We start from the raw sequence: 25,525 nt of genomic DNA on the forward strand, positions 1-25,525 counted from the left end.
GTGGAGAGTCAGGAATCTGTATCTGCTAGAGATACACAGCTACCAAGTCCTCACAATGACATGGTTACACAATTTTGCATTCTGACACATTTGCAACATCACAAAATCACACCGTGGAGTAGATCTTACATAAAGTAGGTGCTCTATAACTCCTGTGTGAATACACGTTAAATGTAGTACTCTGGTACAATAAGTCAAAATTGTCAACCGTTAAATGAAAGCACATACTAATCCAAAATAATTTCCATCAAAAAGAAGTAAAAAATATTGTATTGTTTTGTTGATAAAGTACTTCAGAAGTTAGACTATTACATAAACCCAACTTCTAAGGTAGACAATGATTTTTTAAAGCAATTATAATCTTGCTGTTGGCTTTTCCCTGAGAGAAAAACCATTCGACCTTTCAAAGTCAATTATTAAAATAATTACCAGGAGTATAACATACGAAAAATTGAAAAAGAAAAGAGTATTAGATAGAAAGTGGTAAATAAAATCATGTGTAATATTTGACATACCTGCTGCATGTATAGGTGTTCTCTTCAAAACGTAATCTTTTACTAAAATGGAGGCTCCCTGATTAATGAGTACATCCACACATTCAACATGGCCCTTAAAGGCTGCAAGATCTAAGGGTGTTCTTCCACTACTGTTTCTCACATCAAGATCTAACAAAGACTGTACCAACACTTCCAGTGCTTGGTGGTGACCATGATAGGCCTAGGAATAAATAAAAATATAAATTAAAAAAAATACATATTTAGACTGACTTCTCAGATGTCTTTGAAAACAAAGGAAGTAAACTTGTCTTCACATTATTATTATATTTGAGATAACCCAAAACTTGCGTTATTGAGAATTCAGAAAACTTAACTGTAAGTATTTCTAATAACCAAATAGTACAACGTTAGAGAGTACATGTTAGAGAACAGGTATGCTGCAGAAAATAAATGTTCAAATGACAGGTGATTTTATCACTAGTATACAACTTTCTGATTCACAGCATTCAATGAAAGTGTAACACAGATCCAATTAAAACTTTCATCCTAAGTCTATAATTCCAAAGCCTGTGTTGTTTTTTTCTTCTTTTAAAAGTTTTTTTTTTTTAATGTTTATTTATTTTTGAGAGAGAGACAGAGCATAAGTGGGGGAGGAGGGGCAGAGAGAGAGGGAGACAGACACAGAATCCAAAGCAGGTTCCAGGCTCTGAGCTGTCAACACAGAGCCCGACGCAGGGCTCAAACTCACGAACTGTGAGATCATGACCTGAGCCGAAGTCGCACGCTTAACTGACTGAGTCACCCAGGCACCTCTCAAAGCCTGTGTTCTTAATCACAATTCAGTGCTCCACTTAACTCCCTGATAAAATTTGACTATACTTAAATTATAGAGATGGCCAGCAACTGAAGTTAATATTTAAGTCTTCTGATTTCTCAAATTAAAGTAACTATCCTTACCTCATAACATGCTATATCTAAAAAAATAAACATTTGTTTTAGCACAAAAACAGACAGACTAAATCTGGCTTGAGTAACTGCCATGTGCCAAGTTCTGTCTTAGCTGTACAAAGAGAACACGAAAATTTTTAAAGATTTGTCAGAATGAAGTCCTCTTCTTTATCACAGTTGAGGAAGAAGCTTTCCAGGTAATTCATTTCAAAAACCAACATATCAACTGAACATCTATTACTCTCGTTGGACTAGATGCTGAGCAAGACCTAAAGCAATTAACAAGACCCAGTTCTGGCACAAAAGGAATGTTGTCTCTAGTTCACTCATATTACCACTTTGTAGCTAAAGGACTTTTACAAGTCATTTCTGACACCATTCAGACCTACAGCTTAGCCGTTTGTTATCACAGGTGAACTTTTCACTGGGAACTGAAAAATGTAAAATTGTACCATACTTGAACTAAATCTGAAAACATCCACTTAACCAGAAATGGGCCCCACACTGCAGCAAAGGGCTGTAAAGTTATTTCTTGCAGAAAATGTCGGAAAGTACCAGAAAGAGGTAAAATTGCTCTGGGCCTTACTGGTCTCTTTGATGTTTCTCACTACCTACAGAGTTTCTTGACCACCTCGAAGATTAAAGTAACTGGAGATTATGGAACTCTACCGTCCTAGGATCACATCTAATCTTGTTCTGTAATAACCTGGTCAATGAGATGATGCTATTAACAGAAAGAAATGTGAGAGATACAGCATACACATAAGACACTAGGAGTGTATAACAAGAAGAGACACAATAAGGATGACAAGAAGCCATGACGAGTTGCCAGAGAGCCTCCCGTCAGGATGTCCTTGTATAGGACTGAGACAACGAATTTGTACACACAGTATGTACAAAGATAAGAACCAAGACCAGTTTCCTTAAGCCTCAAGCTGGTGTGTTTTCACAGCATTAAGGTGTCTTGGATGGGGTGAGTTTGGAAGGGTAAAAAAGTACTTCGAGTCATTTCTGAAAACCTCCTCGGAACAGATATATAATGTGAAAGTGGTGATATAATCACAGTTCACTGAGCCTAATTTACTAAATTTTAACAAAATTGGTTCCATTTCAGCTTAAAACCACTATTTAGCATAGCCATGTTCATATTTTGCACCCCTATTCATAATAGCCATGGAGTAAAGACCTAGCAACCCCCCCCCACCCCAAAACAAAAAACCTATAGTTTCTGAGGTAACGTATTCATAAACTTGGCAAAATGCTTAGTGTGGCACCTAGTAGATGCTCAGGAAGGGACAGTGCTAGCGTAAGAATGGTGGTGACGGAGCAAGAAGAACTGCCTTGCCATCTGCTCAGACTGCATCTCTCGCCACCAACAGTAAAATGGCTGTTTTCTCCACGCTGGCTTTGCCCTTTCACAGGACTTATTGACTGGGCACGTCTGGGAGAGTACATAGTATTTCCAAAGATCCACAGGGCAAGGAAGCAAGAAGCTGCAGCATGCCTCCCTAGTTATTTAGGAAATGGCAGGAAGTACTAGTGGGGAAAAGGGCAAGAAAATTCAATGAACGTGTGTTGGTGTTTACGAAATACGCAAAGAGAGTATTATAAAAAATAATAGCATATATAAGAAGAAACAATTAAATGATCACTGAACTTGTAGTGATCCATTAACTTATGTATACACCCTCCTTATAAGCATTTTACTATATTTAAAACCTGAAGTCTCCCAAAAAGCCGGTGACTATATCAGAGTCTCCTGACTCTTAGTCTCTTTCTCACCCCCAACAACTGTTAATGTGCTCTGTTCCAAAAATAGACTCTTCTTGTAGCACAAAAAGAACTAGACTGGGCCCTGCTTGAAATTTCCTAAAGTAATTCATTCCCACATTTGATTTAAAGAATTGTTACACTTCACTAACCTTCTCCTCTTAGGGACTAATCATTAAGAGGAAAAATTGAGAGGTTTCTTTTTTTTATAAGTATATTTATTTTTGAGGGGGGCGCACAGAGAGGGAGACAGAGAATCCCAAGCAGGCTCTGCACTGTCATCATGGAGCCAGACACAGTGCTCAATCTCATGAACTGCGAGACAATGGCCTGAGCCAAAACCAAGAGTGGACACTTAACTGACTGAACCACCCAGGTGCCCCAAATCCTATAGCATGAGTAACTGAAGGACCAGTGAGCACACACTTAGTGCTCCAAGATCAAAAAGTAAGCAAAAAGTTGTAGAAATACCACAGAAAATACAGTTCTGTTTAGCAAGTTAGAAGCCATTCCTTTAGGGCAGTGTTTTTTTAAATTCACATCACAGGTATATTCTCTCCCTTAGAGTAGGCCTTTGGGGGAAATCCAAAGACCACAATTTTTTTTTTTAATAAAACAAAACATAACAAAGTGCAGTCAAGAAGTCTCTGAATTTAAAAAAAATTCTTAAGTTTTAATTTCATGATCATCATACATGGGTACTAGTTTGAGTCAAACAAACATATATGAGATATTTTCAGTAAACCAGCCATCAAGTTGGCTGTGAAGGTAGTACTCACAGCCAAATGTAAAGGGCTTATTGTCGCTCTATTGTCTGAATCACTCAGCATGTCTGTCCCCGAGGTTTCCATTAACTGGGAAGGAAAAGCATTTGAACTGTCAGAAATGGTCTTTTGGATATATTCTAGCAGTTATTCCTGCTCCCTCTCCCCCAAGTTTAAATCAATTTTAGAGTAAAAATTGACACTTGAACCATTATATTTTAAAATCTTAGTCCATTATATTATGAAAAACTCCACTCAGCAACCTTATACAATAGATCATCACGCATGTGTGGTAAGTACCACAGAATAAGAACTCTCAGGGAGGGCTATAAACTAGCTTGAGGGAAATGCTATTTACTCACCACCAAGTAAGAACCCCTTTCCCATCCCCTGCACATATGATTTCTGTCACTATGTTTGTTCTTAGGAATGTGTAAAACAGGCTTCAGCTCTAGTGAGAGCAAAGAAATAATACTCTGAATAGTAAAGGGGATATTGATTATTACTTACAACATCTAAAGGAGTTTCGCTTGCAATCTGAAATAAAATTTAAAATAAGAATATTTAGCTTAGGAAGTATTCATATATATTAGAGATAAATGTTAACTACAGGTCTATTTATACAAGGCTTCTGTTAAATTCTATTCTGAACTTGTGCTTCCTTTGTCTCCCAAGATTGAGTCTTTTAAATAAACAAGTGTGTAACAGACCACAATCTACATTCATGGGTCTAAGATATTAGTCTACAAGATACATAGTAACCTAAGAAAATACCTGTTATTTCTGATAGCAGGTTTTAAGTGCTATATTGAATATGTCAACCTGCTTTTTCAATCTTTAATACTCACTCTCTTTGAGGGAAAGCGAAGTTTAATACAATTTATAAGTTAAATCTAAATAAAGAAACCTTTAACTTGAAGCATTTGTTACACACTTCAGAATCTTTTTTTTTTTTTTAATTTTTTTTTTCAGCGTTTATTTATTTTTGGGACAGAGAGAGACAGAGCATGAACGGGGGAGGGGCAGAGAGAGAGGGAGACACAGAATCGGAAACAGGCTCCAGGCTCTGAGCCATCAGCCCAGAGCCTGACGCGGGGCTCGAACTCACGGACCGCGAGATCGTGACCTGGCTGAAGTCGGACGCGTAACCGACTGCGCCACCCAGGCGCCCCACTTCAGAATCTTTTAACTTGTCTTTGATTTGGCAAAATGGAGTGAATGGTGCATATACTCAAGGATGAGACCATAACTGAAATAAAAAGTTCCTTTGCAGTATTGTCTCCCCTACCAGGAGAGGCTGTAAAAAGAACGGGCTTTTCAGAACTCTAAATATGTGGGAAAAAAGGCCTCCTCTCACAGAAGACATGGTTACAGTTCTTTAGAAATTTCTAGAAAACATTTATTTAAAGGAAGAGAAATGCTACACCAATGTGATGTGGTAATATAAGGGAAGGACATAAGTAGCCCTCTCCAGAGATCTAATTTTCTCCTTTCTTTCCTTTTTTTTTTTTTTTAAATATGAAACTTATTGTCAAATTGGTTTCCATACAACACCCAGTGCTCATCCCAACAGGTGCCCTCCTCAATGCCCATCACCCACTTTCCCCTTCTCTTTCTTTTTGAAAGGGAAAAGGGAATGCGAGATACTGAGGCAAGTATGAATTTAAGAGGTATATAGGTTCTAAAAATATTAAAAAGTGATAGAGTTTGTATCTTGATTCATTTATTCTCATTTTCGTATGTTATTAGAATATAAAATCACATTAGTCCTTCCACAAGAATTCAGGAATCTTACCAGCTGAAGACATAGACGGTGACCATAAGCAGCTGAATAATGAACTGCATTGTATCCTTGCTTGTCACGGATCCCTGGATTTGCATCATTTCTTAATAAGTATTCCAGGCACCTATATATAGTAATAACACATTCAAAATTCTAAATCTTGCATTTTACCAAGGATTAAAACAGCCTGCAACTAAAAACTATTTTTTTACAATTACAATTTCTTACAATTCTTTTCTTGAGTAATGTAAAAATCATAAATATATCTATACTACATAAATTTGTCTTTAAATGACATTGACTGTAACTATCGTAAGAATACAAGCAAAATGTTCATAAGAATGAAGAAAATTCATTCAGAGTGAGTATCTCCAGAGTCTGTCAATAAGCTCAGTGTACCTGCGGGCTGTCTTTTACAGTCACTATGTATGGCACCACCTATTCCACTCAAACAATATCTGACAGGATTAAACTTAGTGGTGGTGAACATCCAATGTTGGCAATATTACTGCTGACGTATCTGGAACACACAGTGAGTGTAAGATCTCATTAGGAAGCTGAAGAAAGGATATAAAAAAAAATCTCGCAAAAACAAGGTCAGATTTCAATGATCTCGAATCAGAGGACTGAGAAGGGTGTTCTCAGTAGAAAGTGGTATGGTGGTAACAAGAAAGACCTTCCCATGGTAGATTTACTTCGTTTCTGTGTGATTAAAACATGAGAAAAATAATTTTAAAAGGCATCATATGGTTCATGACTTGTTACAATTTTATTACGTGTTATTGTTACTGCAGCAACAAAGAGCACTGAATTAGAAATTAAAAGATCTGTCCATAGAACTTGTTATATACTAGTGATCTTGAGCAAATCAAATAGAAATTTCAACTTTATGGTGAAATGGCCTCTGTTTATTCATTTGACAGATGGGGGGAGGGCAGAAATCCAACTAAGGAAGCTAAACTCCATTCAGGCTCAAATTCCAAGTTCATAATTATTTATTGATAATTTGTCTAATATTGCAATACTGACTGCAATATTAACTAAATATTAATACAACTACTGGGGGACAATTTAGAGTCAAATATTCCTTGTTAAAAATTGAAGTTTCCTTAAGGAGTGCACTTGTCATGATGAACAATGGGTAATGTATGGAATAGTTTAATCACTAAATTGTACAACTGAAATTAATTTAACACTGTATGTTAAATATACACAAAAAATAAAAAAAAAACTATGAAAAAATTCGAGTTTCCAAAAGCATACTGAAGTTACACAAAAACAAAACTCTAAAGCAATGTAATTGGTCTTTCAGTAACTATATCATACATACACATAACTATCATCTATCTCTTATCTATCTATATTATCTATTATCTACCCAGGCTATTCTTTTCAATGCCAACCCTTATTTCTTTAATACTGAATTGCTTAAAATCCTTTCAATCACCTAGGAATTACTTGCAGAATCTATATTTATTATACTATCCTCAATGGTAGCAAATGTCTATGCTTTTAAGTGGGATTTTTATATTTATGTACAGCTAAAATTATTAGTCAAACATGGTGAACTGGGTATCACTGTGATTAAAACAAACAAACTCAATCTGACTCTAAGGTAAGAAGACTGGTATTTTTTGGTGTTCATAAATTAGCTCTGAGAAGCCTGTACAAATTGTTCTAGGCAGGGCATAAACTGTATCCAGTTTTCCTAGGTATCTAACTCAGAGGTCAATGCTCACTGGAATGCATAAAGGATCTGCAGGGCTGGAGGACAGTCTCACTGCTTTGCAGGCACAAACATTTCACACAAGGGCATATCTATCTTTAATCAAGTTCTCTAGGTGAGAGAGAGAGAGAGCGAGAGAGAGCGAGAGCGAGAGAGCAGAAATAGTTCTCCCGAGACCTGAGTACTAGGAAGATTCTATCCGTGGAACAAACTATTTTAAGATAACTTGCTGATATATGAGTACTGAAAAAAAGATTTATTTAAGGAAGGCAAAACAAGTAGGTAAGTTCATGTTTACTTTCTGAAGTAGGAAAGCACATCTCAAGGCATTATCCATAGTGACTAGTCCAAATATACAGCATTAGTGCAGTGTTGGTGGTATAGCGGTGAGCATAGCTGCCTTCCAAGCAGTGAATGGTTTCAAATAATTTAAGTGTTACAGATGCAGTAGGTAGTTCTTATCATATTATTTATTATTTTTTACATTCACATTATTCAGATAATCGGTCTCCTGTAACAAAACAAAGGCTAACGGTTGATTCAAAATGATAAAATTCCTTCTACTGGCATGCCTTTTAGATTTTGCTAAGCAATATAAAATTTCTTAACTACTTTGTGAGATGAGCATTACCTTTAACAACTGGAAAAATTACTGTGGCTCACGAAAATCAAATCATTTGTTCCAAATCTTTTGGCTAGCATATGGCAAAGCAAGGACTAGACCTTAGGTTTTCTTTTTATCCAGTGCTCCTTTCATGCTACCGAATGCCTTAGCACAGGAATTAATGAATTAGAGTGATACTTTAACCTGGGTGCTTACAAAATACTGAACCACACATTATGTGATCTCGAATATCTGGACCTCACATTTAATTTGCAAATAAAATGGAGGGGAAAAAGTCTAATTTTTCTTTTTCTGAAATTGTAAATTAGCACACACACTGATTTTATACAAGTCAAAAAAATTAAGATGAATATTCTCTTTAATCTCTCTTTCCCCTAACATAAACTGTATGCAAAACCTGGAATATTCATGGTGAAACAGCTAAGTAATAAACTGCTCTTACTGTTACATATTTTGTTTCCTTCATTTAATATGTTAGACAAATTAAGTATCATTCCAGTTAAGCACATAATTTAAACCAGAGTACATTTCGAACTCTTCCCCTACCACCCATGAGTCCCAAGGCTGGTCAGAGCTCTTGGTAAGACCCACTCAGCCCAGGGCAGGGAATGTGGCATTGTTCCCAGAGGCCCTCCTTCCTCTATTTTCTCCCATTATGGTGTATAATAGTGTCTGTTCTTATCAAAGAAGAAAAAAGAAAAAGATATCAAGCATAGTTTAAAAAATACAGCTAATCTTTACCGGAAGATTAGAGATACTGTTCTAGGCATTCAGATATCCTACACCTTATTTGGCCATTTGAGTTAGGTCAGACTATTTCCCCCATTTCACAGACAAAATGGGTAGAGAGATGTGAAGTAACTTGCCCTGAGTCTCACAACAGGTAGCAGAGCCACTATCAAACCCAATGTTGTCTTACATACATTTTCAAAATGAGTTACACAAGCCTGCTGAATATAAAGTCATGTACAAAAGCTAAATGTATTTTCTCTGTACCACAACAAAAGGGAATTTAAGATAGGTTTATTTTGGCAATAAAAGTATTAAGTACTTGGGAAGAAATCTAAGGATTATAAAGCTTCTACACAAAGAACTGTATGATGCCATTTATATAAAGTTCAAAACAATGATATTAGAAGTCAAAATATACCATTTTTGTGAAAAATGCCAACTATCACCTTAGAAGTGGATCTCAGTGAAATATATATACTCATAAAAACATTTATATATAATTACATGAACACAGAAAAGGCTCAGGAAAGGCACATACCAAGGCTTTAACTTTGATTAGACTATGATGGACATGAAATGATCTACATACACACACAGAAATATTCAGGTTAATAGTGGTTATCTCAGGAGAACAAGCATGAAGAGGATTTCTTCTTTATGTATCAGAAAAAACCACCCCCCCAATCTTTTCCTTCTCTTATACATACCACATGGGTATGGAGGAGATCCTTAACCATCTTGCTCAAAGACAGCCCTATTTCTCTTCAACTGGCAAAGAGAATTTTATTTATTAATATTTAGTACATTAAATTAATATTTAGTACATGTTTCTTGTGACAGCAACTATGTATTTGAGTCATGACTGTCTATAAATAATGCAGACACTAGGACAATGGGGGTGACTAAAAGAATGAGTAGAATGAGTCAAGAAAGATTTTACATATTTTCTAATATTTATTGAAACTGAAGACAGAGGGACATTAAGGCAGAGGAGAGTTATAAATACTTATATCGCTCTTGGATAGCAGAAAAGCAATGTCAGGTATCAAAAATTCCAAAATATAAATAACTTTCCCTGGGGGTGCTGATAGGAAATTAGTAAGTCATCATCAAAAAAACAAAGCAACAGACACATATTACTGAATAATAGTAATATGAAACTATGGGATTTTGTGTTTTCTTTTAGAAAATATTTCATACTTGCTTTGCCAGAATTATATATGAAATCATGCCAGATTCTCTTATTATTCGACCTATACCTGGGAATTAAATGAGCACAACTTAGAAAAATAAATCTTTAATGCTACTATTTAAGCCTCCAAAACAATTACTTATTGAAAGGATGCCTCTGGTATCCTAAAATGGTTACTGTGGCTTATAGCTTCCACAAAGTTCTCAGGGAACAAATCACTGAGTCAATAAATGATGGCATTAAACAGGATCTCTGGGATTCTGATTCTTTAAGGAAACAGAGGCTCTAAGAAACAGTGCTAGATTCTTTCATACCCACGATCTCAGTTTTCCCCACAATTCTAAGAAGTACGTTTCTTTCTAATCTTACAGATAAAGAAGATTTTGCTTGGCAATTACTTGCTCAAGCTCAAAGAGGTATAATATAGAAACTCCAAGATTTAGACTGGGTCTTTTGGACCCCAAAGCTCATGTTCTTTCTATACATTAGGCTGCTTGGTGTAGACACTGAGAATTAAACGTTTAAGCAATAAATATTAGTAGCTATGGCTCTAAACCATTGATATGACATGAGAAAACTAATGATTTAATTCACTTTAGTAGTAGTACACCTCTAAAGAAAAAGTACATTGGCTTAAAATAAAACCACAAATCCTAAACAGTATGGGCTGAACACTGTTGCTCTTTTGATTTTTGTGCAAGAATTAACATTTAATGCAATTTTCTAAGGGCAGGAGAACTTTGGGTAATCTCAATGTGCATGTGTGGGTGTTTATGTGTGTGACCTCTCAGTGGAATTTATGTAGATTCTGCTGAGCAACACCCAATAACCAGTCTGTGGGAGCAGTGGTAAAGGATTATTGGTAGTGATATAGTCATTTTAGGCATAACCTATTTCAAGAAAATCTATAAATCGAATCCTGAAAGTACAAAATTTATAAATCAGAGGATGATCTATTTTATCCAAATTTACCAAAATACTTTCTTATTTACAAAGTCTTTACCATAGATTTTCTTTCTTTGAAGAGCCACTACCTAAAAACATAGTCAAATAATTTAACTTCTCCCAAAATCTATCTGTACCTAACTATTCTGGGTATATATGAAATTGTACAAAGCGATATATTGTTGTAAACAAAAAGTACATTTTACTAGTGCTTTCAAGATTAGAGTTTTAGCTATAAACCAACATAACAAAGTGCTACTGATAGAAATGGCTTTGATATCAGTTATAAAATTTATAACAAATTAACATTTGTGAATAATACCATCAAATTATGCTTTTTATTTTGAGGGTAAAAAGCAAATAGTAAAAACGAAAGAAATAGTTCTATGTTAAATAAAACTTCCTTGACATATATTTTATAAAATCCTTCACTAAGAATCACTATTTATTTTTTCTTAAGGTTATTTTTGCTCTTAACTGACCCAGACACATGGAGAATACCACAGACTGAAGATCACGGTCTCCAAGGAGGTTATGTTTTTCCAAGAAGGCAATAGATATAAGGTACTATAAACAGTTCTGATCAACTTTAGCTGAACATTAATTATAAAAATAATTTACACATCTCTCAATCCTTTGTTCTTATTCAGTCATTCTTGGCCAATATTTAGTTAGCCTATTATCTCATTTACTTATTTAAGTAATATTTAGCAACAACTACATGTCAGATTCTGCGTTTGGTTACTCCCTTATTGGATACCAATTTATAAGGGTCTCTTACAAATATAAAATCTCAACCTCTGACGGATACTGGTATTCCAATCTCTGCCCCATCTTCCGTTGGCATTGTCCATCTCTCTTCTGTTTCCCTTTCCCTACGATAAACTCAAGGCTGCTGCCTCTGAGAAGTCAGAGGGAAAAAACACGGAGGTGATATTAAGATGTGCTTTTGGCAGAGAGGACAACAAGAGGCCTTTATCTTTCTTCTACCAGACCAGTCAATAAGGCAGGTTGCTGAGTAGAAATAGGTAGTAAACTATGATTTACGAATAATTATGAAACCAATTTATTTCCCACACCAGAGACTAAAAAAAAGTACAAAAAGAAAATATAAAATTGCATAAAAAACCAACAGCCATCCACATGGAAGATGCTGGTTTATAGAAACAATCCTTCATTCTCACCACATGATACTTACTTGCCATCTGTGTCTGATGTAGCTGCATAGTGCAGGGGTGTGCATCCTCTTTCATCAAGGTCATTCACACTTGCTCCTGATCCCACAAGAGCAAACAGGCACTGGTAATTGCAGTTGGCAGCAGCATAGTGAAGTGGAGATCTTTTGTGCCCAAGTTAATATCAGAAAAATAAAAGCCAGGGACATATACCAGTAAACAAGAGCTTACTCTTACTTGACCCAGTTACAAATAATGTATTTATAGTGAGCCTGAGATTGATTTCTGCCATATACTAAGTCTTTTGGAGGGCTGGACAGAAAGCCAGTAGAAGAAAGTAAGATGGCAGAGAACCTCTAAGAATAGGGAATAAAACAGAAACACAGTTAAATTATTTCATGGTCCCCACAGTAACAATTCTAGTCTTTTGAGTATATCACAGACACCTTCATATTCTGCTCAGAAACTTCAAAACTTTCATTTTAACAAGGCTTTTCTTATGCTAATAAAATGTTTTGCAGTACAGAGGTAGAAGAAACTTCTACTCCTGTCTCAGTAGAAGAATAAAGAGAAATATAGAAGCATTTAAAAGAAAGCCCAGTTGTAAAGTATACAGTAAAGGTGCACAGCAATAACAGGATTCTCTAAGCAAAAAATGCACATTGTTCACTATTCAGAAGAGTTAGAGTACGGTTTTTAATTTCTAAAGAATGAATATTTATTTGTAGCCATTTTCGTCTCAGTTACTGAAATGCAACAGAATGTTACTAAAGTTAGGAGTCCCTAGTCTTTGGATTACAACTCTATGATGATCCCATGACTTTTCACTTAAAAAAAAAAAAAAAGGAGGGGGAGGAGGAGGAGGAGGAGGAGAAAAAAAAAAAACAAAGTGAAGGTAAATACAGTCCAGAGTCTTCATGGTATAATTTCTTCTAAAACATTTACTGAGTGAGATGACAGTAAAACATTATTTTACTTTATTGGATAACAATATACCGTAGTAATAGCATTTTAAGAAATACAGTTAACCCTGAATTACTTTCAAGCTTCTAAACTCAGAATATGCTTCCGAGGCCCTCTCTGCATCTGTAGTAAAAAACTCTTCAAGTACTACAAATTAACTAATACAAGATGGATTACAGTACAATTATAAAAGCAAATTGGCTGTAAAAATATTGCATTGCAAAGCCAAAGTGATTTTTGATTTTGCAGGTCATTAGTTCTTTCTATTAGTAAGCCTATGAGAGCAGTCTATTCCTCAAAGTAATTATGGAGTCAAGTAGTTTTTTTTCTTCTTCTGTGCATTTCTGATTCCCTACCATACATAATTCTGTTTACTTCTGTACTGGCCCATCACATACATCCACACATTTCCTTCTGACACACACTCTTTCTTGTCATGTACTTTGATATAATTCTCAAGACACACAACCTTTTTTGCACTGCCACTTTTATTTTTTAAAGTAGGCTTCATGCCCAGCACAGAGCCCCACATGGGGCTCGAACTCACAACCCTGAGATCAAGATCTGAACTGTGAGATTAAGAGTCGGATACTTAACTGGCTGAGCCACCCAGGCACCCCTCCACTTCTGTTTTTTAAACCAATGTGAATTGCCTTCCATCATTTCCTGTATGGCTTTAGCACATGCTGTATCAACTTCTACTCTAAATAACTTTGCAGGTCGTGGTGGATATAAGTACTGCTACCATAAATGCTAGTCACAAAGAGGCCTGGGGCTACACAGTGAGAATAAGGATTAGCTAAAAAGACTACAAAGAGACTGTCACTTCACAGGTGCTTTCCTACCAGTCATATGAAGGGGTATGTGTGGATGTGTTGTTATGTGTGTATGTTTACACGGGAGAACAAAAATTTCATATATATTTATAACCTATTTCCCCATAGGGGAAATGACAATGAAATGACTTATGGGGAAGGAGAAATGTATTACTGAGTTCTGGGTCTTATGAGTTTCTTGAAGGAACTCAGGCACCATGGGGGTTTACATTTTCATGGTATAAATATGGGAGGAGGAGGAATGATACCAAGATATACAGAGGTGCTCATAAGGTAGACCTGGTAGCCTGGGGCTGTGGCAGGGGCCCAAGTGGAAGACGACTGTGAGTAAAAATGAGTATTTAGAAGTTACTGACTTATTTGGGCTTCTCAATCGTGATCACAATGCAAATGATACTGAACTGTTCAGTTAATTCTCAGAAGCCAGTTAGAAGGTCATGCTAATCATTAAGTAAATAACATTAATTACGTTCTATAGAGGAACTATATCACACCGTACCTCCCAAATTTGTCCTTTTTGTTGAAGTCTGCACCAGTATTCAGCAGAAGGTTTAGGCACTCCAAATTCCTAGATGGGAAAATACAGTTAATAAGACTTAATTGTCAATAATTTTAAAATGAAATTGGTAGGTTTAAGTAAGTATCAAAGCATGCTTTCATTCAAGTGAAGGTAAAGTGAATAACATGATTTATATTTTATAAAAATTAAAACATTAAAATTCACCTTATCTAGAATTTTTAAAAGTTAGGTACACACATATTGATTAGCACGTTGATAGGAAATAACAAACGAATCACGTTTAACCGCTATTTAAAAGAAAGTTCACATTTGTAGTTTTCCTGAGAGTTTTTAGGAACCTTTAAAACAAACTTCAAACAACATGCTTTTAATGGAATGGTTTAAATTTAAGTGTTTTTTAATACCAAAATAAATGAAAATGGGCAAAAAAAAAAAAAATTAAACCTGGTAACACAGATAACATTCCAAGATGCTTTCCTTATTTTCTCCTATACTATAATTGCTTAGATGTTTCCTTAGTTAAAATTACAGGGGAGTACATGTGTGGATATTTCTATAATATCATTTTCAAAAACCAGAACATCAACTTACTACATTACAATAAAAACTGTGACTGCCAAGTGATCAGATACTCATGTTTTCTTTTGTCCCTCTCTGTGGAGGCAAGTAACATGGAAGCTAGGTTTTAACTGGAAGGTTCTTTGGTGACCTTGGAAGAACAAGAGGACCCAGTCATAATAGTTCACAATCCATCTCTGGAACTGAGACTGACCTAGTGGCAGGTTCAGCACACTTGTCATCTGAAACCACTGGGAATTATTAAGGAATTATTATCAGGAATAAAATTCTTATAAATTATGTTTTTGATAAACCATCATGAATTAAATGGCTTATTATAGATTTAGGATGTAAACGATCAGAAACATTAGATTAGAAGCATGCTTCAGAGACCAAGAGTTTTAACTGAAGCTTGTTTATTCAAACCAACAGCCTATTTTCCTGTAGGAGTAGTACTTAAAACTTTGTCCAAAATCTTTCAATCTCAAATTTTCTTCTTCCTATATATTAGCCCTGAGTAGAGGTAAGACATACACAAACCATCAACACTTTTTTCCCTAAAATTATGACCAAAAACCCCCAAATACTTTCCCAAAGAACACTAATATTACTCAAAACATCTCTAAATGTTTTGCTGGCTCTCATTTGAAGACATATATTCTTTTCACTTATCCAGAAATAATTTTTCTCTCATAGAAAGCAACAGTTCCTTTTACAGTTTCGCTCCATCTCTCCCAATCACAATTTATGACTCAGGTGGAAGATTTAAAAAAAAGAATTTTCTACTATTCTGGACTTTTCTTCTCCCAAACCACTCTTATTACAGTTTGTTTTCTATTTTGAGGCAGCTCAGAACTAATAAAGAGAAACAAAGAGAAGAGAAAAAACTGGCACGACCAACTACCTTCTTCTTTAAAAAGTAAAAATTTTGTTAACATACCCTCCAGCTGCAGCTGCATGTAGACAGGTCCTGCCAAAATCATCTGGGGTATCTATGTCAAATCCTGTAAAAATGGATATATCTTATATAGTATCATAGATATGTTACTTAATACTAAAGTTCTAAGTCAAGAAATGTCAAGTATCACATACACCACAATCTCAAACAAAACTGAATTACAAATAGGCACAAAATTATTGAAAATAGCTTAATAATGTCTAATACTACCAAAATATGCCTCTAGAGGACTGGGAGTTTTAGGACAAGTGCTGGCATACTTGTTTAAAAGCCATAGGATACAATGCTTAGTTGGTTGAGCGTCCAATACTTGATTTAGGCTCAGGTCATGATCTCATAGCTCATGATATTGAGCCTCAGGTCAGGCTCTGTGCTGACAGCGTAGAGCCTGCTTGGGATTCTCTCTCTCTCAAAATAAATAAACACTAAAAAAAAGCGCCACAGGATACAATGGAATATTCTTCAACAATAAAACAACAACAACAACAACAAAGTACTGACACATGTTATAATATGGATGATCCTTGAGAACATTTGGCTAAGTGAAAGAAAAGACCACATCTTGGGTGACCATTTCTATGAACTATCCAGAACAGGCAAATTTATAGGGACGGAATGTAATGATTGCTTAGGGAGAGGCAGGAGGAAATGGGGACTGACTGCTAACAGGAGGATGAGAATGTTCTAAAACCGACTCAAGTGATGGTCACACATCTCTGCGACTATACCAACAAACACTGAACTATATACTTTAAATGGGTGAAATGTATGTTATGTGAACTCTTAGTAAAGTTGTTTTTAAAAGAAGCCATAGGTACTCTGCTATCTGTGGACTATTTCTAACACTGAGGAGAAATTTTAGACTTCTCTTTCATAGATAAATGGGTTTGTGAATACTTGTGGAAATACACAAACTTTTAAAGACTTAAAGTAGAATTAACTTAAAAAATTACTAAGAAAAAAGAAGTGTTGTCTCACACAAAATGTTAATTTTCACTGAAACTTGCCCGTAATTCTTTCGGTAATCGTTGAGTATTAACATACAAAATATGTTCAACTTCAACACTCTGAGAAACAGACTATCTTTTAAAATCAATGAAATCGGGGCGCCTGGGTGGCGCAGTCGGTTAAGCGTCCGACTTCAGCCAGGTCGCGATCTCGCGGTCCGTGAGTTTGAGCCCCGCGTCAGGCTCTGGCTGATGGCTCGGAGCCTGGAGCCTGTTTCCAATTCTGTGTCTCCCTCTCTCTCTGCCCCTCCCCCGTTCATGCTCTGTCTCTCTCTGTCCCAAAAATAAATAAATGTTAAAAAAAAAAAAAAAAATTTTTTTTAAATTAAAAAAAAAAATCAATGAAATCATATATATTCAGTAATTCTATGCAGTTAATAAGGATCATAGTTTTGTAATATTTATAGAAAGCTATAGACCCTGTTTTGTTTCAAACGGACTAGGATTATGGTATTTTAACACAGTAATTAGATATGGTATAGATAATTTCACAAACCTGGGAGATAATATAGAATGGCTATCAGCTCCTAAAAAAGGAGCATGCAAATGAAGATACTCTGTTTCTAGGCATAAAGGGACAATACAAGAAAACTACCATCCAACGAACAGAAACTGCTCTAGAAATATTCTACAACCCATTCCCCCACTAACAGAAAGAAGGAAATCCCTGAAAGATAAAACCTTTCCCAGATCTGAAGAGAAAATTGAATGTTAAAATTAAAGAACCCAACATCTTCTAAGAGGACTTAATAAATGATTCACATTTGAACATATCTATAAGTAATTTTGGGAAAGCAGGATAAAGAGATTAAATTTTGGGGGATTTCGTGGAGACAAAAAAAAAAAAAAAAAAAGGAGAATCAGTCTGCAATGGTTCCACTTACCAGAAGAAAGAAGTTTCCTGCAGCAATCTGAAAAACCACTTAAAGCTGCCAAATGGAGGGGGAACATTCCATGTATGCCACGCCTAAAATAAGTAGGACAGTAACCTCAATACAAGAATAATATAGTCATTTAAATAAGTGACAAAGAAACTAGCTACAGTGAAAAGATAATGAGTCCAAACTTTTACACTTTGAAGAGCAATGTGGCAAAAGGCTAAAGGTGACTGCAGCTTATTTATTATCTAGCAATTTTCCTCCAGGAGTAGGATATTTCAACCAGGGCATTATTGTCCTGATGAACTTTGTTGGATGTGGGGGGGTGGGGGGTGGGGTGGCGGCTATCCTGTGCGTGCAGGATGTTCAGCAGTGCCCCTGGGCTCTACCCACACCAGATGCCAGTAACATCCTTCTACCAAATTATGACAACCAAAAATGTCTCTGGACATTGGCCTAGGGTGTGAAATTCAATCCCCCTGCCTCACTCTTATTGAGAATCATTATCACAACACAAAACGTTCAAGAATGTTCACTGTAGTAATTGTTGTAGCAATAAAAAATAGGAAGCAACTTATGTTTGCAAATAAGTCGAATGAATAAACTGAATTCTCCATAAATAATTACATTTTATAAAATGAATGAACTAGAGGTATTTGTAGAAATGTGAAGAAAAAGCCTGAATTTTATCTATGTGGCTAAATCAAAAAAGTTGCAAAAAGTGTACAGTGGCATCACAGTTACAGAAAGTTTACAAGGAGGTTTAAAACATGTTACTGAATATATATAAATGTAATAAAATGTAATAAAAATATAAAGGCACACAAAGGAATGGTAAACATCAACTTCAGTAGGATATTTACTTTTGCAGAACATGCAAGAGAATCCATCTTTCTAACAACATCTTTTATAGAAACTTTTATAAAACAGACAAAGCGAGCTGTTCCCACCAAATGAGGGGGCAAAAGACCTACAGGTAGTAGTATTTGGATGAAAAGGAAAAGCATTCAGCATATAAACATTTTTAGGTCTTTTATTTACATTTAGATTACAAATAATTAGATCAAAACAATGAAGAGCTCTAACCAAAACTGCTTATTATTCATAATCTAGAATGAACTGGGGTAAAAAAAAAAACATAAAAATACACTATGCTGCCTTACCAAATGAAATCATACTAAACATCTATTCTAGCACATCATCAACACAAAGGGGAAAAAGCTCAAGCAATGAATAATACCATATTGGGCACAAAATCCACACTTCTACTTGAAATATCTAGAAAACTACAATTCACTGCCATCTGTGTTTCCCAGTCATCACAGCTATCAACGCTATGTTAAGTACTTACTTTGCAGTGTCAGCACCACTTGTAATAAGAGTGTTGATTAGCAGCTCATGGCCGTACCTTGCTGCTATGTGCAAAGGGGTGTTTCCATTCTTATCCTCACAGTCGATTACAGCTCCTGCAATAAATAGCATACCATCAGATAGTGGACTAATATTAAGTCGTATCTGTTACGTGGAAAGTAACATAAAACACTATTCAAGCATAAACTAATGAATATAGAGATCTAACTAGAGTTCATTCATAGGACATTTATTGGGCCAGGCACTGCAGTTATAGATCTTACACTTACAACAATTTTGTAAACTAAGCATACGTTTTTAACATTTTAAAATGACAAAAGGGTTCTGGGGTCCAGTAAGTTTGGAAACCACTGTATTAAAACAGAAGTAAACATATTTCTTTAGAGCAAGACGTCAGAGCTTTAATGTGCAAACTCCATGTGTCATCAAGATTGCAAGCAATGCTTCAGGAATTATTTGATCATGAAACTACTACTTTTTCTTTGCAGAACCGTAACAGCTATTATTTTGAGGACTACTAACAGTTGCTTGGAACACGGCTTGGCAAACACTAAAGTAATGTACTGAAGAGTTTTTATTTAAAGGTTTAGCTTGGCTAGTGCTACTTCAAATGCAAAAGAATATAAATTCAGAAAATAAATGAAAATCCTAAAAATAGTTCAAAACATTCAAAGGGGGAAAAAAGATACATGCAACAGAGTTTTGTTAACGTGTAATACAAACTGCGATGGAAAGGCAAAGTCTTCTATTCAGCAATGCTTCAAAAAAGCCCACACTAACTGCTGGAGAAATTATATTTATAATTCAGGGGAAACAAAATGAAAATAAATGAAAAATTGTGAAAGATACATATACATGGCATTTTGTACTCTTTATTATTTGATTTTCATAAGATCTGAAATCAAATATTAAAAATACATAGACTGTTATAACAATTCCACAATACCATTCATTTTGTGGATGTTTTTACTACATGTAAGAAAAAAAACAAACAGAAATACTTTTTACCACTCTGGATAATGGTTTGTGATCTGGAGAATCTACCGTGGAGGGCAGTCATGTGCAGTGGGGTTTTCCCATCCTTGCTCTGAAATAATCAAATAAAAGAGATTTAAAATTATTATTACATCTGTCATATGTAATCCTTAGTTTTATTCTGAATGTCCTCTCACATCTTTATTTTGTAAAACTATTACTCAAACATTAAGTTTAGTTCAAGCTTATGGAGGCAGAACAGTTCAAGCTGTTCAAAATTAGGAACTTTTAATTAATTAATTAATTTTTAAACATTTATTAAAAAAAATTTTTTTTAATGTTTATTTTTGAGACAGAGAGAGACGGAGCATGAACAGGGGAGGGTCAGAGAGAGAGGGAGATACAGAATCCAAGGCAGGCTCCAGGCTCTGAGCTGTCAGCACAGAGCCTGATGCAGGGCTTGAACTCACGGATGGTGAGATCATGACCTGAGCCGAAGTTGGACGCTTAACTGACTGAGCCACCCAGGTGCCCCTAAACATTTATTTTTGAGAGAGAGCATGTGCACATGAGCGAGCATGTGCAACACGGGGGAGGGGCAGAGATGGGGACAGAAGATCTGAAGTGGGCTTTGCACCAACAGAGAGAGACCAACGTGGGGCTCGAACTCCTGAACCATGAAATCATGACCTGAGCCAAAGTCAGATGCTCAACTGACTGAGCCATCTAGGTGCCCCAAGAATTTTTTTTTTTTAAACTACAGATATTATAAAGCACAAATATACAAAAAACCCTCAATACCTACCATTTATAAAAAGCTATACATGGTAGATATGGTGTAATCTTAATATCTTTCCTATTTCATAGGTGGGTAAACTGAAGCACAAGGATGTTAAATGATTCAACCAAGGTCACATAATCAGTAGTGGTACAGCTAGGATGTGTTTCCCACATTTCAAAAATTCACATTGCTACCATTCTTTCATTCTAAGAAATGCTAAATCCCTCCTCAATAAAGAAAAAAATGAATATCTAAATTAACTCCACCACTATAATTCATTTAGAACACTTTATTAATTTGTTCATAATTATTGATAATAAATAGCTTTTTTCTCAAATGACTTAAATTAATCAGACTGGCTGTGCATGTATGTATTTAATATTCAAGTTCTGAAATTCGAAAGGACTTTGTCAAAACATGCAATATGACTGTTACAAAGAAAAGAAAATATTTTGCAATTCCTAATCCCTCAGCAATACTCAGCATACCTTCTGTGTGTGTATGTATGTTTATATATATATATATTTTTTTTTTTCTTCCAAACTGAAATGTGGCAAGTGTCCTAAGTTTACACTAAAACTGTATAATGCAGATCTCCTTAAGAAATGCTCCTGTCATAATAATGGAGTGTTAGACGAACTTCATAATTACTTATATATATTTGATTCCATAATTTTATATCATTTTTTTCAAGCAAACAAGCCATCCAATTGGCAATTTATCTCAAAGAACTTTCAAACCTTTGCAGGCAGTGTGTGCACAGGAGGGAAAACAAAACAAAACAAGCAAGCAAACAAGGTAGGCTCTGGAGTCACAATGACCTGTGCTGAATCCCAGTTCTCCAGTTACCACAGCAAGATTTAGGAGAAACTGCCTACCGTCTTGAGCCTTCACTTCTCGACTGACAGTGGACACAAATTACCTCTACCTCATAGGTCTGTGGTACAGAATAAATAGAATAATCTTTGTAAAACACCCATATAACATAACAGTGTCTGTTATGTTTGGTGTTTTTATCAATGTACCAGTTGTTATTCTTTCAACCAGAAAAGAACAAAACAAAAAGTACCAAAGCATTTTAATAAAGGGATTCTAGTTTGTAGTATCTTTTCAAAACGTTCCCTATATAACATATCTTGATTTTTTAAAGTTTCTTCACTTTGAGAGAGAGACAGAGTGCGCGAGCAGGGGAGGGACAGAGAGAGGGAAAGAGGGAATCCCAAGCAGGCTCCATGCTGTCAGCACAAGCTTGATGCAGAACTTGATCTTACAACTGGGAGGATCAGGACCTGAGCCCAAATCAAGAGTTGGATGCTTAACTAAGCCACCTAAGCACCCCAACATATCTTAATTTTGTAATGTTAATTTTTACCTATAGACAGACATGTTTTAACAAAAGAAAAAAACAAAGTAAAAAAAAAAAACTAAACTGTAATATATATTTTGAGTGCATAAAATGATGAACTTTGAAATATAGCTAACATTTACATAAATAGTAAGCACTATGTTCCAGGCAGTTTTATTTTTTATTTTTATTTATTTTTAATCTTTATTTATTTTTGAGAGTGAGAGCAAGAAAGGGACAGAGAGAGAGGGAGACACAGATCTGAAACAGGCTCCAGGCTCTGAGCTGTCAGCACAGAGCCCGATGTGGGGCTCAAACTCACAAAGCATGAGATCATGACCTGAGCCTAAGTCCAGCACTTAACCAACTGAGCCATCCAGACGCCCCTGTTTCAGGCAGTTTTAAAATATTTCATATACATTAGTCATTTACTTCTCAAAACCCTATGAGTTACATACTACTGACCTGATTTTATAGGCCATGGGGTTAAGAAATGTAACAAGGTCTCATAGCTAGTATGCAGTCCTTTACTATATACTATAAGGCTATAGGTGGCACTGGATTAACATTTTTACTTTCTATATACTTACTGATTATAAAAAGTATTCCAAATATACTAAAAAAAAAAATTCAGATTACCAACTGAAAAGTCTACCATAAGCCATGTTAGGAAGGGGGAGGGCACATTTATTTCCCTCTGAATTGGGGAGACAATGGGTAAATTTCTTTTTTAAGTCACCTTAACTAATTTGAGAATCAAATTAGGAGTTTTAAACAAAAAAAAAAAGATCTACCAACATTCTAAGAGTTGGTTTAACAGGTGACCATAAACAGCAACAACAGTAAGTAAGCCACACATACTACTTCCTAGATTTAAGTTTTAAATAAAATATTTGGGTATTTTATCTGACCAATATTTATTCTTAAGAATAAGGTTAAGTGGGAAGATACACATTTCAGTGATACAATCAACACAGTAGGGCTCATGTAAAGCAAGGTAAAAAAAACCAGACCTATATTGCTTTTTAAACTCCATTCACTTTATCTCTATGCAGTACTCTGAAAGACAGCCGATTTAAAAACTTATAAATGAATAACTGAATAATTTCAAGCCTAAATTCACATTCCAATTTCTAGTCATCCACAAGTTGATCAGGGACAGAAACACCAAAATGGAGAAAGAGATGACTTGATACAGAGAATATGAGGGCTACACCAAGTAGAATCTTTTATAATGTAAGGCAAGTGTCAAAGCCTTATTAGCTTCTTAATCAAGCAACAATTTGACAGGCACTATATTTGGCAATGATAGGAAACACAGGTGTCTGGAATGAAGATATATTCTTGAATGAATATACATTCTTATTGGTTGAAAGCACATAGCTATCAATAATTTTTATATAATTTCAGATCTGGAAGGTACCTTAGAAGTCATTAACAACATGGGAATTGTGTTCCAATGGAACTTAGCTAGAAGATAGCTGCACAATTGCATTTAAATGGGATGTCGTACATCCCTAGGCAAGATTAAGGCAACTTTTATGAAATCTATTTCTTTTTATCTTTTTTAACTTTTATTTATTTTGGGGGGGAGGGACAGAGAGAGGGAGAGAGGGAATCCCAAGCAGGCTCTGTGCTGTCAGTGTGCAGCCCCATGCGGGTTTGATCACATGAACCGTGAGATCATGACCTGAGCCAAAACCAAGAGTCAGATACTGAACTGACTGAGCCACCCAGGTGCCCCTATGAAATCTATTTCTAAACCAACATCATAGGTTGTTGCCTTAAAATCTACTTAACCACCACATCTCAATTGCTTTGCTAAAAAATTCCCTTGTGGTGTATAAAATCCACCATTGGTTTTTTTCTAAATCAATAAAGAGGTAGCTTCAAATAGGACCATTGGTCTAAGCATTACACTGTAAGTGAGCCTCATGTAGGACCAATTCTCATTTCTATATTTCAAAAGAAAACAGAGTTAAAACAAATCACAAATAGAGTTAAAACAAGAGTCAGCTACATAGGCAATGACATATGAATCAAGTGATCTATCATCAAATTATATTCAATATTCATGTCTAAATGGCATTGTATAAATAAAAAGCCTAATTTTTACCCCTTAAAGACAGCACAACAGAAACTAAAACATGTGTCACAGCTAATGATATAGGTAAGCCATGATCCTTAACATTTCACACACAAAAGATAATTCAACTATAGTCACTTGATCATAAACAGATCTCACAGAGACTAAAAATATTTGGTTGTGGGGCGCCTGGGTGGCTCAGTCAGTTAAGCATCCGACTTAGGCTCGAGGTCATGATCTCACAGTTCATGAGTTTGAGCCCCACTTCGGGCTCTGTGCTGACAGCTCAGAGCCTGGAGCCTGCTTCGGATTCTGTGTCTCCCTCTCTCTCTGCCCCTCCCCCACTTGTGCGCAAGCACGTGTGCGCGCGCTCTCTCTCAAAAATAAACAAACATTAAAAAAATTAAAAAAAAAATCAGTTGTGATCTTTTGAGGAATGTTAAGACCTAATCTGTATTAAAAAATATTACTAGGCTTTTGAGGAAACAATTAACAAATTTTTCCTTCACAAATGTTTAAATATTGTTCTGGTCCCCAATTATCCAAACAGCAGGAGTTCTTCAAACCAAAACAAGGAGTTCAAATTTATTATCAAAAATTTTTAGCAATTTTTTAGATGATTAAAAAAAACTTTAGTATGTAATATGACTGAGAACTGAAAACTTGAAACATATATCAGGTATTTTAAATTTAAACATATAGGGGGCGCCTGGGTGGCTCAGTCGGTTAAGCATCTGACTCTTGACTTGGGCTCAGGCCACGATCTCCAGGTTCATGAGTTTGAGCCCCATGTCCGGCTCTGTGCTGACAGCACAGAGCCTGCTTGGGATTCTCTCTCTCCCTCTTTCCAGGCCCCTCCCCTGCTTGCTCTCTCTCAAAAATAGAAAAATAAACATTTAAAAAATAAAAATAAAAAAATAAACCTAAGCATATATATAACAGGAGTTCTTTATGATACCTTATATCATATCCTTTCCTTCCTTAAGTATAGTACGCATAAATTCTGTCCTGTAGCTGAGAGGGTAATTTATAGAGCAAAGACCTAATTATATATGGACTTGCTGCTATTGCAGCTGTCAGACAGGAAGTC

General features: G+C 35.6%; 1 protein-coding gene across 12 annotated transcripts in view; it reads right to left on the bottom strand.

The window, feature by feature from the left end:
* Positions 1–25,525, bottom strand: part of ANKRD28 (ankyrin repeat domain 28) — a 191,290-nt gene that overhangs the window by 23,220 nt on the left and 142,545 nt on the right. For 11 of the 12 annotated variants that reach the window (XM_053221474.1, XM_053221471.1, XM_053221472.1 and 8 more), the window contains 10 exons: positions 20,257–20,335; positions 19,229–19,343; positions 17,884–17,966; positions 15,975–16,038; positions 14,456–14,524; positions 12,181–12,321; positions 5,775–5,886; positions 4,490–4,516; positions 3,995–4,069; positions 516–717 (listed from right to left, as the gene is read on the bottom strand). In XM_053221474.1, coding sequence (XP_053077449.1) covers positions 516–717; positions 3,995–4,069; positions 4,490–4,516; positions 5,775–5,886; positions 12,181–12,321; positions 14,456–14,524; positions 15,975–16,038; positions 17,884–17,966; positions 19,229–19,343; positions 20,257–20,335 — 967 coding nt within the window. Of the gene's footprint in view, positions 1–515; positions 718–3,994; positions 4,070–4,489; positions 4,517–5,774; positions 5,887–12,180; positions 12,322–14,455; positions 14,525–15,974; positions 16,039–17,883; positions 17,967–19,224; positions 19,344–20,256; positions 20,336–25,525 lie in introns of those variants that run through there. The other variant, XM_053221478.1, reaches the window with a different exon arrangement.

The sequence above is a fragment of the Acinonyx jubatus genome, chromosome C2 (assembly GCF_027475565.1).
Source record: "Acinonyx jubatus isolate Ajub_Pintada_27869175 chromosome C2, VMU_Ajub_asm_v1.0, whole genome shotgun sequence".
NCBI classification, from domain to species: domain Eukaryota; kingdom Metazoa; phylum Chordata; class Mammalia; order Carnivora; family Felidae; genus Acinonyx; species Acinonyx jubatus.